Genomic DNA, 13,966 nt, shown 5'->3' on the forward strand with positions numbered 1-13,966 from the left:
TTCTCAACATTATATAGCTTGTCCGCTGCAGGGCACTCTGCAACCCTCCTGTCGGTAACGCCAAGTTAGTCGAACAACTTGTTTTATTATGTTTTTCCTCAATCTCTTTTTAAGCCATACACTTATGGCTTAAATTTCTAAATCTTAGGGGACATCTTTCAATTTAGTGTGTTTTCAACATTTTCAAAAAACTTGACTTCTGACCTTGACTTTGAGGTCAAGATTACGAGATTTAAACTCATCTGAGATTTTTAGTAGATGCACCAATGGTATCAATTTGAAAATCCACGTATTCAGAAGGTTGGTTCTCCATGCCGCTAGGCAGGCAGACGACAATAACACATCCACTGTTACTCTGTCCAATAGGAAGTGGACAGAGTAACAGTCTTGCTTTTCCCAGAATCTCTGAACATATGGAGGAATGTTACATATCAACACTTCACATCCAATGAAAGACCATTTCACACTTTATTCTCTTACACAATTACTTCTGGAAGGGAGATGTGTCCTGCATGAAACGTTGCCACGGATCTCAAAATGGTGACGGGCACCCTATTCTAGAGCTGGGCGATATGAGATTTTTTCATAACACGATATGTTTTTTTCATTTCAGGCGATAACGATATCTATCACGATATAAGCCAAATAACTATATTTGTAAGATTTAAATGTGCCGTTGCTCACAAGTAAAATGTGAAATAATCAGCAGCTTGTTTTTATTTAAATATTTATTTCCCATAATAAGTTCAACAGGGTAGATGTACTTAAGGAACATGAGACTTTTTCAGATAAATAAAGGCAAATGCAAACAAGCGCTAAAGCGTTTAAGTTTCAAAATAGAACAAACGAAACAGACTAAATTGTCAATTCCACTTAGAAACAAAATATTAATTCTAAAAATAAATCTTAGTTTGTTTTACAGAAGAACAGACAAAACTGACTAACTTTTGTCAATATCAAATAAACTGAGAACTAAAAGGAAATTCTCAATCTCTCCTTGTTGTATAGCTTAGCTTTTCAAACAGTTTTAACAGTTACTTTAGTCTGACAAAAGCCGAATGACGAATTAGCGCTTCCAGTCAGAGCAGGCAGTCCACACGCCGGTATTTTTGAAAACGGAGATTTTCCGTTTTCGTTTTAAAAAATAATCCCGTCCACACATAAAGGCAGAAATGAAGGAAAACGCTGCTATGAACATGCCAAAGCAGCAGGTGGCGCTAGATTCCTAACCGTGCAGAAATGTTGGCCAATCAGAAGTCTAGAAGCCTCGGTGGGAAAAAGTAAACAAAGCTGGGGCATAGAAGCAGAACCGAGCCGTATGTGTGGACGGACAGTAACTGTGTGTATATGTAAGCATTTAAACACTGCAGAGAGTAGAATTAACAGTAACAGTATTGTAGAAATTCATTTCACCGAAACAATAACGTGGCGCACAGTGTGACGCATGCACCAGTTTATTGTATTTCCAGACTTGCTTTCGGCACAATTTACAGTGCACGCTACTCTGTTTTTTGTCAGACTTGAAATAGCCGAAATACCTTCACACTACGGAACTTCTTTGGCTCTTCCGTTCGACAATCTCTCCGGCGTTGGAACCGATCATCTGTTTTCTCTTCGGTCACGCTCGGTTGATTTTTCTAGTCGGCACACTCATTTCCTCCATTACGCGCTGGCTCCATTACCCGCTGGCTGCTTCCCAAACAAACACACGTGCGGCTTGGCACTTGTGCTGTACGTAACAAGTCACGCGACGTGACGCTGCGGCTGTGATTGGTTCGGCTCTGCGCTACTTAATTTGGATTGGCTTTTTTTTTTTTTTTTTTTTTTAAGAGGACAAGAGCGGCGAGGTCTATCGCGATAGCTTAATTTCTCTATCGAGTAAAAGTTATATCGCGATACATATCGTTATATCGCCCAGCTCTACCCTATTCTAGTCTAAACAACAGCAATTCAGTAAGTTTCCACTAGAAGATGGTTCCCTGTTATCTACTGTTCTGCAGGCAAATGTGGGGGAGTGTCTACAACTGAAGGACACCTATTATAAGGCCTTTATTATTCAGGGCTGTGTCCACTTAATACTACACTATATGATTATATGGCATTTTGATTAATATGAGGATTATTATAAAGGCACAGTATTAAAGCACTTCAGGTAATATCATTCTAACAGGAACCAGGATGTAAATGAAGTTCCACTGAACTATCCAAAAAGTTCTAATAAAGAAAAATGTTTTCCCCCTACATACATAAATGTACAAATTTACATTAGCATACATTCTGCAGTTTAAACACAGACAAACATCTAAAAGGAACCTTTGAGTACCCTGAACAACGTTCCTGGGACTAAATGCATTGGACAGTTTGGGTGAAAATGTGTGTGTGAGAGACAGAGGGCCTCTCAGGGCCCATTCAGAAGGCATCACCCTGCTTCCAAACATTCAGGAATTATTTTCAATGATGCACAATAGGACGTGGGGGTGGAGGGGACACGGCAAAAGAAGCAAGATAAAGAACTGTCACTGCTTAAAACACTTCATTGATGGCGGGAAAGAAATCAAATAAAAAGGGAAACCTGATCCAAACTACAATCTGCTTTAAGATTTGGCTCCTCCATTGAAAACAGCATCTTTTAACAACAAGTCACAATCTTTGCAAAGCAGCGAACAATCCAAAAAGCCAAGGACAGTCCGCATGTCAATACATCCCATGAGTATTCTGATGTCGCTCTAGCAACTACAGCGCATTCGCTTTTTATGTTTTACTTCAAACACACTTCTAATAATCCCCACATTGTAACTCTGATAGGAAGTACTTTTTAATCTGATTTTGAGCGGAAGATCAGAAAAGTGCTTTAATTAAAAAAATAAATAATTTTTTCTCCTTAATCAATAGAGAAAAAAACAGTGCTTGCTGTTGATTCCCTCCCCATTTCCTCACCCTTTAATCTCCCCTCGCTCTCTTTATGTTGACACAGTGTGAGTGCTAGGCGATAATGAAGTATCCTGCAGGTAAAACATTAGTAATGTGTGTATCCCCAAGACATAGCCTCTGCGTGCATGTAAGATTATGCTTTGCAACAGAATTTCTCCTGATAACCAGCATTACTGTGCAGTGGGTATATCATCAAAGAGTGCCTTATCCCTCCACCACCTCACCCCCATCATTCTGCGACACATGACAAGCAAAATCCCCTCAAGGTAAAAGACCCGTTTCACAGGCTTAAGAGCTGGCGAGGTGTATGTGTGAAGAAGATACATTGTGTGTATGAGTTTGTGTGTAATCTACATGAACAGCTTCATTCAAAACAGATGGAGGGAATATGACAAAGAAAGAAAGAAAGAAAGAAGAGAAACCCCCAAAAAGCACAAGTAGAAAACCAAGCACCAACCAGCTGATTAATAGTTTTTTTCCATTCATTGCGAATAATTCAAACAACTGATCAATTATCCACAATGTTCATGGCAATTATTTTGCCATCCAAAAGACTTAGAACCTTGAAACAGGAGGAATTACATCCTGGATGAAACATACATATACAGTAGATTTGGTATTTAGATGGAACACAAGCTACTTCATGGATAAAAATTTAATTTGTGTCATGGAAACAGTAGCTAACATTTTTACACTTCTTTATGCAACTATTCAAGAATTTTAGCGTCTGTATCAGTTGGTGTTTTCCTCTTGCTAATGATGCTGAGATGTAAAGTTGGTTTACCAGAGGCTTTCTGAGAGTTTTGCCTTTTTTTACCCCCGACATCTTCAAAGGCTTTACCCATCTGCTTTCTTACAGCAGGTGCTAGGCCAGAAACTCGAGTTTCTCAGATGACAAAAAAACAAAAAACAAACAACAAAAACCTACATTTCAACACTATGCAAAAATACACAGGTTTACTCATCAAACCGAAGTCACCAACAGTTACTACTTTAATCAAACTAAACTTTCTGTTTCAACGATCAAACACAACAGACACTTGAGTCGCAGAAAAAGATGGAACAAAAAGAAAGAAGAAAAAATAAATAAATTAGAAATAGACCTATTGTTTCTGCCTTTATGAGTGTTCTTCCATCTGTGCTGCGGTGACACAATGTTTTAAAGAAAAAATAAATAAATTAAAAAAAAAAAAAAAACCCACACACACATCACAATGGAGCAAAATCCAAACACGAAATATCGTCTGTCTGTGCGTTTACCTCTTTGTCCACTCAACTCTTCCTAGACGATTAAGAGTATGGTGACCAAACTTTGTGCACAGGTATAACATAGGCCCCCAAGGGTTTTTAATCTATATCAGATATTACAATGTCATTATTTTGCCTAGCAACCAAATTTTAGCATTTATGAATCAATTACATCTTGTAAAAGCATTCTATCATTTGAATTTCATGATAACATCTTGCTTATGTCCACATAGATGGAGTTACACATGAAATATTAAATATGCATAAGCTAAAAAGGCTAATTTTTAGCATATAAACAACATTTACCATCCTTTTGCCAACAGCATGAACGGGCTAAACAACAGAGCATTGACAAGTACTCGTGAAGCATAAGTCAGAAATTAAAGTAGGAGCATTGTTAGAGTTCTTCCCCCCACTACTTAAACTCTGTGTAAAAACTTATGATGAAAACTTTTGACATGCTGCACTTAAGTGCCCTATCTTGGTGTCAGCTGAGCAGACTGGTATTAGCGGCCATGTTTTATTCATCAGCATTCTTAGTTGTCATTGCATATGCCTTATCCTGACTGCATATACAAGGCAAGAGAGCACACAGTGAAAAACAGGATTACAGCAAATGTAAATAATAAACTGGAAGCACATGAAGATATTCGCTTAATCTGAGTTGGGGATTAATGTCATGATATCCTGTCAGACATGGCTAGGTTGGGGGGGGGGGAGCATAATAACTACAACACAGTCAATGCATAGCTAAATATAAGCACGCACACGCACAAGCGGTGGGGAATTAGGATTGTAGTGTTATCGGGGTTTGACTTTGAACAATATGTGACTTTGCAGCCGAGCGGGCAAACAAAAACAGGTAATCTTTCGGAAATGGCACAAGCTAATTCTGACAAAACAGACACAAGGGAGAGGGAGAGTGTAAACACAATGAAATAAGTGTAATGATACCACCAGAACTCACAAACTACTGCAAGAGAGTCACTTTGCAGAGGAGCAGGAACCAATTTTGGATTTCCAAAATATGTAAATACCTTATACTAAGCACAGGGATCAGCCATGTGTGACTGGTATCAGTTCCTAAAGCTAACGATGAAGGTGTAGTCTCACACTAATAATAACAACACTAATAGGACTGTAAGTACTGCAGACAGACAGTAAAGTCTCAATTTATCACACACACACACACACACAAACACGCACACTTCTTTTAAGCGTGTTTGTAGGCTACATTTCACACTCCTTCATGTCAATACAAAGTCATTATTTCATACACTCAGAGGCCTAACGTGCAGGAAACGATGGAGGCAGCGAGGTGTAAAAAATGTCCAAAAATGAGCAAGAAAGAGCGGACCAACAGATGGACACACAGGCAGAGCGAAAGAAAGAGAAGGCAGAGTTAGCGCCTCAGGCCAGCACTGACCCCAGCTAAAATTACCCTGCTGCTGTTTTGCACCACTGCACCCAACACCTATTCAACACACCAGGTACTGTTATTGTGTAGAACATGATACAGGCTCTGACAAAGGTGGCGCCCTGGCAAATTCTGGGAGTTGTCATCTGTCAGGTGAGCAAAGCTGCATGGGAGAAAATGTCCATCTGATTAAGTTTCATATTTATAATCTTAACAGAAATTTTTTTGTATTAGGATTAGCCAGGCAGAATTCTTAACCTTTAATGTGTTAAAAAAAAAAAAAAAAAAGCAAGATAGGGGCAGTTTTTCATATCAATAGTGGATAATGACACTGCTTTACTTTAGATCTGAATAAATTACCTTTTTCATTGATACAAATACTGGCAATCAATACATTTCATACATTTCTTCTGAAAACTGCTACACAGAACTGCCATCACTGTGAAATGCAGCTTCACAGATTCTCACTGTTTAGCTTCAAGACTGATAGAATTTGAAGACATTAATCTGCAGCTGACATCCAACAGTCTGTAGTGGCAGTTAAAAATTACAGTCATATACATGGTGTCTGAGTGCAGAATACAAAGGGAGTAATGTGCAACTTTATAATAAAATAAAAATACATGAGACTCAAATTGCAATAAAAGCAAAAAATAAACAGTTTCTGAAGGACAGCCTTATCTTTTTACTGACAAGCTTTTTCTACAGTATGCAATACTTATCCGTTTCACAAACACAAAATTAGAGAGCTCCACAGGGCCTCAATAGTCACACCGCACAGCAGTGGGGTTCCTTTTCTAAAGATTAGTGCAACACTCCATAATCGTATGCACACACAGCTATAGGTCCTCGGTGCCAGCACAGGAAACTAAATGATGACGTGACGTGTCACTCACACCCCATGTGTGGTAGTGTGTGGTTGACCTGCTAAGAAGCTGGACTAGAAACACGTTCAGTGGTGGTGTTAACCCTGATATCAGATCGGTGGATTTCTGCTGTTTTAACCTAGACAAGTGCAGAGTCTGTGTGTGTGTCTCTGTGTGTGTGTAATGTATTAAGCTACTGGTGCCTGCAAACTCATATTCCCATTAAAAGTCTGACCCCAGCTGTGAGAGAAAGCCATGTGTGTGCGTTCATGTGTGTGTTTGGGTCAGCAGGTGACCAAATGTGTTTTGGTGAGCCTATCAGTACAATGCCTTTTATGCCTGAAGCGTTTCTCTGCAGTCTCTTATTACAGTGTCATGTGTGTCTGAGTGTGTGTGCCTGTTTGTGTGTGTGAGACAGAGAGAGGCTGATTCCACACACACCCACAGAAGCAGCGTGAAATGTGTTGTGATGTCTCCGCTATGGGAAGCTGTTTTGAGACCACAGAGGAGACGCTCCCCTTCTCTGACCTGCTCAAACTCATTGTCTTGCTGTGACACACGAGCGCGCACACACACACGCACACACGCACACACACACTGATTGCTCATTTTTTTTACCTCCATCCTTATGTCTTCTGTCTTCCAGCCCCTGCTTGTAAATGTTCTGAAACATTAGGTCCTCTGAGTTCATTGGTGGTTTACGATTTTGAATCAGTGCCTATCCTCTGGCTGAACGTGTTCCAGCAGCGTGTGAATCATTAGTAAAGGCTGCAGAAAATGCTTTCAGATCAGCAGTGAGTACGCCCCTGCATATCGCTTGATGTTGAATAAGTCACACCTGTATCACTTCTCAAAACTTGCTGTTTTTTTAGTTGATCAGCAGACATTTCCTCCAATGAATAGTCACTGAAACTCTGAACTTACTAAGAACATGAAACCACATCCTTTAGTCAAATAAATATTTTTTGGGTTCACATGGGTTTAAGCAGGTTAGCCACAAGCTTTAAACTATGAATCCAAATGCATGAATGCAAAGTCCCAAAAGTGAAGTACAGAAGCAGCGTGAGTGTGATGATACAGGGATCCATTAGTGCAAGAAGTGTTGGGGAGATAACATTTATAAATGGCACAATGAATATCTGTGGATATACCAAAATAATGACTGAGGGGGTGACTTCCACTCTAGAAAAACCAGGCAAAGGAGGGTTTTTAAATGCTTGGACTGTTTCCCTATTGGACGCCTACTAGGGGTTTCTTTTCTGATGTGAGTGGCTTCTGTCATATTTTGGGCCTGCTTCCTGAACAAAATGACTTTGTGTGCATCAGAAGTTAGTGAGGTTGATCTCCTACACAGTTTACTGGGACTAAAACCCAAAACCTGTTCTAATGTCTGTCAAAGCACATCTTTTCTACTTTAGTTGAGCACTCAAAGCTATTTATACAACATTCCCCCAATAACAAAAGCACTTTTTTCTACCCCAGAGCTTCCTACCTAACATTCACACACATTTATGCTCTGATGGTATTGGAGAGGAACTTGGGGTTCAGTATCTTGCCCAAGGATAGTTTGGCACATAGGCTAATCAAATCAAATAACCAAACTTACAACCTTAGTAAATGACCTGCTCTACTTCCTGAGCTGCAGCCACCCCAGTTGAGCGACCTCTGTAGTACGAACCTGTTGCAGTGCTGCATCTCATAGTACCATCCACATACAAGTAACTCTCAGAAGTTCTAATCTTGATTTTGTGGCTGATTAGAAACGTACTAATATTAATATCGTCAATCCTTAAACCTGTGAACTTTTAATATTAGGCACAATTGCTTAACTTCAAAGTAACTGACAGACCATCACAGTGCCACGTGATGAAGACAGTTTGGAAGAGAGGAATCTACAGTAATGCAAAAGAGGAAGAACAATTGAAATCTAACACAGAGTCCTGATGTGGAATGATTGTACAGTAGCACTTGGGATTAGACGTGATTAAATCCACTTAAATCCGCTGTTAAAACGATAAGGGCTTTTTTCTGTATGTTCCACAGCTGAAATATAGGTCACACAGAGCCAAGCAGAGATGCAGAGTTGATGCACACACATGTGCAGCAGTGTTCTGTTCCCTACAAAGAAAGCGCGTGCACAAAATCCAACTACCACCACCACCTCCATCACCACTTTACCCGTCTCCCAGGGCAACAAGAGCAGAATCTACCAAGAGGCATGTTGAGAATGAAGGAGAGGAGAGGGGAGGAGAGGAGCAGGAGGAGGAAGGAAAAGAGCGAATGAAGGAACGGGGAGACGGACACAAAAGACAACCCAATCTACCAAGACTTATTCTAATAAGCTGCTAGGAGGAGGATACTATAGGGGTAATCCCTGCTGTGGGACACCCGTCTATGGGTGAGTGTGGATAATGTGGCTACCGTCTGATGGATACAGATAATGGAGTACATGCTCAGACAGTCATATCTGGCCTTGGCATGTGTAAAAGAATGATGTCTGGTTTATTTACATACAAACTACTGCCTAAACTCTATGTGACAAACGCATGTTCGCATGTAGGTTTTCATGCAGTGTCCTCCTTCAGTGTTGCACACATGAAATTTAAGTAATTCCTGCTTCCAATTTGTTCAGAAACCAAATTATACAATCGACTTAGCCAATAACCCTCCAAGCTCGAGGAAACATTGATGTTTGGGATAAGTTCTCCATAATAAACTGTTTAAATCTCATGCAGGGAAACTGAGAATAACTAGTCCCATGTCCACACAATTTTACACAGTATCATTTTTTTGTATTCTTTGGCTAATTTGCCATAAAAGAAATCATGTTAAATTACCAAAGAGCACTAAAAGGGTTCTTTGTGAATAAAAGTGTGTTAAAAGATGCCTGTACCCTGTTTAGCCTATCCCACCATCATAAGTGACAGAAAAGTTTATTATTTGGCTTCGCTGGGTTTATTCTTCCCACAATTGTGCTGTAGACCTTCTCCATGCTGCCCCCCACTCTACAAAATTACTTGCTTCTATTTTCCTTATCATAGCTGCCCTACAGCATCCTGTTCCTCCCAATCATATCTGCCCCTCCTCCTCCCCTTCAACCACCACCTCCCTCTCTCCATAGGGCTCATGCTGGGTGGGGAGGCAGCAGTGGCAGTGCTGGCATCTGTTCGAAGGGCTGGTGCGTTGCCAGCCACCGAGCATCACTCCGGCAGCCAGAGTCACACTGTTGGATTTATCTCCAACCTGTCAGCTGATGCTTTTTGTGGGCGTTAAGCTGGGCGGGCATAACCTTTTTCTTTTCTTTTTTTTTGGGTGGGATGGGGCATTCACACTGCCAAAGTGGCCACAAGAGACTTGGGTGGGGTGCAGAAGTGAGAGAAGTGAGTGGCTTTTTATTTAAAAAAAAAAAAAAAAAAAAATCACTTCCAGCACAAGCTGAGGGCTGAAGCTCTCAAAGAATAGAGCATAAAGCTGTTAGGAAGGGAGAGCGCAAGCAAGGGATGAAGAGTATATAAGGCACAGTGAGGGGGGCTTGAAAAAGTAGATAAAAGGTAGAGTCTGAGCAGGAGAACAGATCAAGAGAGTGACAGGGAGCCCAGGAGGAAATCAAACCCACATCTGAAGCTTACAGGAGCACATTTCTGGTGCAGACAGAGCAGCTCAGTTGAAAGGTCATTCTGTCACCTTGTGGCTTAAGTACCATTCTAATGCTTTTTAAAAAAACAAAAACAAAAACAAAACCCAACCCATACTCAATTAAAAAGTAAACCCAACCTGTTAGACTGAAGCGGAGCTCATTAAAATCCAATCTAGCTACCGTCGAGTATTGCCCACTAAATGTCCAATAATCCCAATCAGTCTCCGCAGTCAGCGACACACGCCTGTAAATGTCACGGCATTCCTGCATGAAACTCTCGAGACAATCAGCAGCAACCGGCGTGCCAGAGGACGGAGTCATGCGCTCGGTGTGCTGGTCCCTGCCATCAGTGAAGAATCAATTGGCCGCTAATGGAACCATTTGAGCAATTAGTACCATGACAAATTCATAAGCGATGATTAGTAAAGTTGGTTGTCAGTGCAATTTCCTGATAGGATCCAGTTCAGAAGCATAAGCCACCAACCCCCATTCCCCTTCCCTAACATAACACTAATACAATAACCGAAGGCCAGAAAAGCAGAAAATTAGTGGTTAGCCCCATCAAAGAGCCAGAGTACTTCAGAAGAGCCGGCATTACTCAGCATTTAGATGTCATGTAACATAACCCTGAAATGCTATCGCTCCCTTTCACATAGGACTCCATCTGTGAAACCATGCTAGATGAATTATGAGACTTTAAAACGCTGAGAACTGATAACCAGACTGACACTATCTCCACATAGCCAGAGAAAAATAAAAAAAAGAAATCATCTTTTGAAAAAAAGAAAATCTGCTCATGTCAGAGGTTTGCTTAGTAAAGAAATTCCTGTGGCAATGTGACTTTGATCCAGGATCAACAGTTTCTGCGCTCTATTGTGTAGAACAACTGAATGGGAGATTCCAGAGGGGCCCCAAGCAAAATGATTAGGAGCCAACTCTTAGTATAACTTCATTCATTCCAAAGTTATATTTGGAATTTAATCGGTTATCTACAGCATCCACCATTATCCATTCATGTGCATGTCTTGTTCTGGAAAAAAACAAGACATGCACTCCAGATTGCAGTATTTAGACACTGAAGCCTGCCGCTGAAAATCCAGAGTTCATCCAAAGGTGCCTGCTCCTATGGAAGCAGGAACGCAACTATATGTCACGGCAGGTTCAAACTCCAGGAAGCAGCGAGCAAAGGAATTATTGTGTTTAGTCAGCCAACACAAAAGACTCTGTACGGGCTACTTACGACAATTCTCCTCATCGCTGCTGTCGGGGCAGTCATCATCTCCATCACATCTCCACACGATCGGGATGCACGCTCCGCTCTTGCATTGAAACTGCCCAGTCTCACACTCTGACTGCGTGTGAGTTCCTGTGTTTTGAGGGAAATATTTTAAAAAAAAAAAAGAAAGAAAGAAAGACAAACTGTCTGTCACTTTCATTTCTCATTTAGAGATCACATTATGAATTTCACAGGAGTGAATCAGAGAAACAAAAATGCAACAAATTACAAACAAGTTTGGGAGGTTAACTGACAAACTTTCATTTGTGACTAATGAAAGTGGGAAATTGGTAAAGTTGCCCCAATTAATAATGTTGCTGCTGTAATCAAGTAATAATTCAAGTGTTTTTTAAATGCCAACTATCCCTTTTTCCACCATGACTGTAATGGGCATGCTGTTGTTTATGTACCACTATGCCACCTTTGGTTAACTTAGGTTGCTGCCGAAGTTCCTGCTGGCACTTAAACATTCAGACCAATTTCAGGCTATTTCATCTGTTCAAAATGTTAGCTCCAATTACAAAGAATGCATCCAATGCACACCATTACAATCTCCACTCAGCGACCACATCACCACTGACAGCCTTTTTCCATCTTCCAGCATCAGCTAGAGAGCATGTGCTGCCCTTTATTTCATTCATTGTCACCTCCTACCGCCGTTAATAGCAGTCCAAATGCGGACATAAGTATGTACGCACGATGCACACAGCACATTATCTCGGCACTTAAGAAGACGCCGATCGCACTGACAGACAACTCGTTTGTTTTGTTTTGTTTTTCAAACAGGCAACCCAGATCCCATGAGAAAGCGTTGCCAGTGTCCGCGCTGCGATGCAAATTCACCCCTCTATACCTCGAAACAAGTCCCCTACCTTTAGCGCAATGGAGGTCCAGGAGTAACAGATGTAATAGCACGAGCTTTCCGACCTCTGTCCACATCGTTAGATCCTGGGGGGCTCCGCGGTTGTCCGCATGTAAGTAAAATTTCCTCCCCACCCACCCAAAAAAAAAAAAAAAAAAAAAGACAGTGTGAAGAATCTCCAGCGAGTGACTCGCTCCGTGCTGCTCTGCCAGCCTGTCTGCTCGGAGTGTGTGAGTGTGCTCAGCCCGGCTTGCTGCTTTCTCTCCCTCTGCCTCGGCTGCAATTTGAATCAGTGACGCTTATGGGCGGGATAGTTTCAGCGTGTGATGGTGCCTGCGGTTAAAGTAGTAGGTAGGAAAAAAAAAACTACGTGATTGGCTGCTAGCCAGAGGAGACACATCTGCAGAAAGAGCTGAGTCACAGTCACTTTTCTTTTATTTCCTATTGAGCATTTTAGTAGCAAACCGAAAGTAAACTGCTAAATAAATAGTTCTGACTTCCTCATCTTGAGTTAGCTGGTAAGCTAGTCAAAGGCTTAAAAATTTAGCCAAAATTAAGGAAATGTAACAAGCAAGAGGAAGTTGCCCACCTCCGTGAAACAACGGAAACCCCAGACAGGTTCTCTGAAACGTGGTTCACTTTTTCTGGAAGTGGGTGTGTACTGTAATGCAGTTTTTCACTAGTCCTAACCCGGTAGTTTTGTGGTCTTAACCTAGCGGTTTTTTCATTGGTGTATCAGCAGGTGAAAATACAAAGGTGGCTGAATATAAGAGTTTAAGGGCTGCTGCGCAAAAACTGGAAACAAAGAACGTTCCTCAGTGACTATACAAATCCCTGTAAAATGATAATGTCCTTAAAGGTACAAAAAGGCATTTTATTTATGTTGTTCAACAGAAAAAAATGATGTTGTGCTCATAAATATTCACTGTTTAGTGTGTAATTATGTCTTCCAGTCACTTGATGTGTTCTCATGAACTTAGAATTTAATCCATTAAACAGAAGCGGGCGCCAGTTTGTGAAAGCCGCTCTGTTGTCACACCATCTTCAATACATTGGCTGAGATGGACGTTGAAATTCTGCCTAATCACGTTTAATGTATGTGGCTAGAAAATACTCGTAACTTTTCCATATTTACTGATATCCTCTTCCTACTCACCTCAAACCTCATCTCCTGACTCGAGTCAGGGCTCTAACACATACTTACTGTCAATTATTTTCAGCACTTATTGTCAGAAGTTGCTGTTTATGAGATTATAACATTATGCCAATTTACGCAGGGTTTGAGGTTCTAAAAAAAATACATCACACAGTCGAAATAGTTTGAATGAATGTTTATTCTCTAAGTGTTCAAGTCCAAAATGTTAGATCCATCTCAAAGAAAGTTTCACATCAGTTTCAGATCCGAGGTCACATTATTTTTTAGGCCGGACTCGTTGTCTTTTGTTCTTCACTAGTCCTATTTCGTCAGATGTTTTAAGGACATGCTAAACACCATGTCGCATAGCTCTTTAGGACTTACTCTGTAAGTGCAAAAATACTATTTTATACCAGTCAAACTGTGTTATCCTTGGCATTTTTCATAGGTGCCACCAACAAAAATGGGGGGAAGGAAGTATATGTTTTAGCAACAGGCGCTTAGTAACAAAGTGCTTAAACAAAAAGTGTCTTAAAAAAACATACATCTGAAAATGCTCAGGTACAAGGACTGGACCAGAAATGAGTGAAAAAG

The 13,966-nt window shown here is 40.8% G+C and overlaps 1 protein-coding gene across 7 annotated transcripts in view; it reads right to left on the reverse strand.

The window, feature by feature from the left end:
• Window positions 1-12,740, reverse strand: part of lrp8 (low density lipoprotein receptor-related protein 8, apolipoprotein e receptor) — a 179,394-nt gene extending 166,654 nt beyond the window's left edge. Inside the window, exons 1-2 of one of the 7 annotated variants that reach the window (XM_005949318.3) lie at window positions 12,248-12,738; window positions 11,340-11,465 (exon numbers count right to left, since the gene is read on the reverse strand). In XM_005949318.3, coding sequence (XP_005949380.1) covers window positions 11,340-11,465; window positions 12,248-12,314 — 193 coding nt within the window. In that variant the 5' untranslated portion in view covers window positions 12,315-12,738. Of the gene's footprint in view, window positions 1-11,339; window positions 11,466-12,247 lie in introns of all 7 variants that reach the window. The other 6 variants (XM_005949319.3, XM_042220664.1, XM_005949315.3 and 3 more) reach the window with 6 other exon arrangements.
• Between the last annotated feature and the right edge of the window lie 1,226 nt (window positions 12,741-13,966).

The sequence above is a fragment of the Haplochromis burtoni genome, unplaced genomic scaffold (assembly GCF_018398535.1).
Source record: "Haplochromis burtoni strain Fernald_Lab_line unplaced genomic scaffold, NCSU_Asbu1 Contig_53, whole genome shotgun sequence".
Classification (NCBI taxonomy): domain Eukaryota; kingdom Metazoa; phylum Chordata; class Actinopteri; order Cichliformes; family Cichlidae; genus Haplochromis; species Haplochromis burtoni.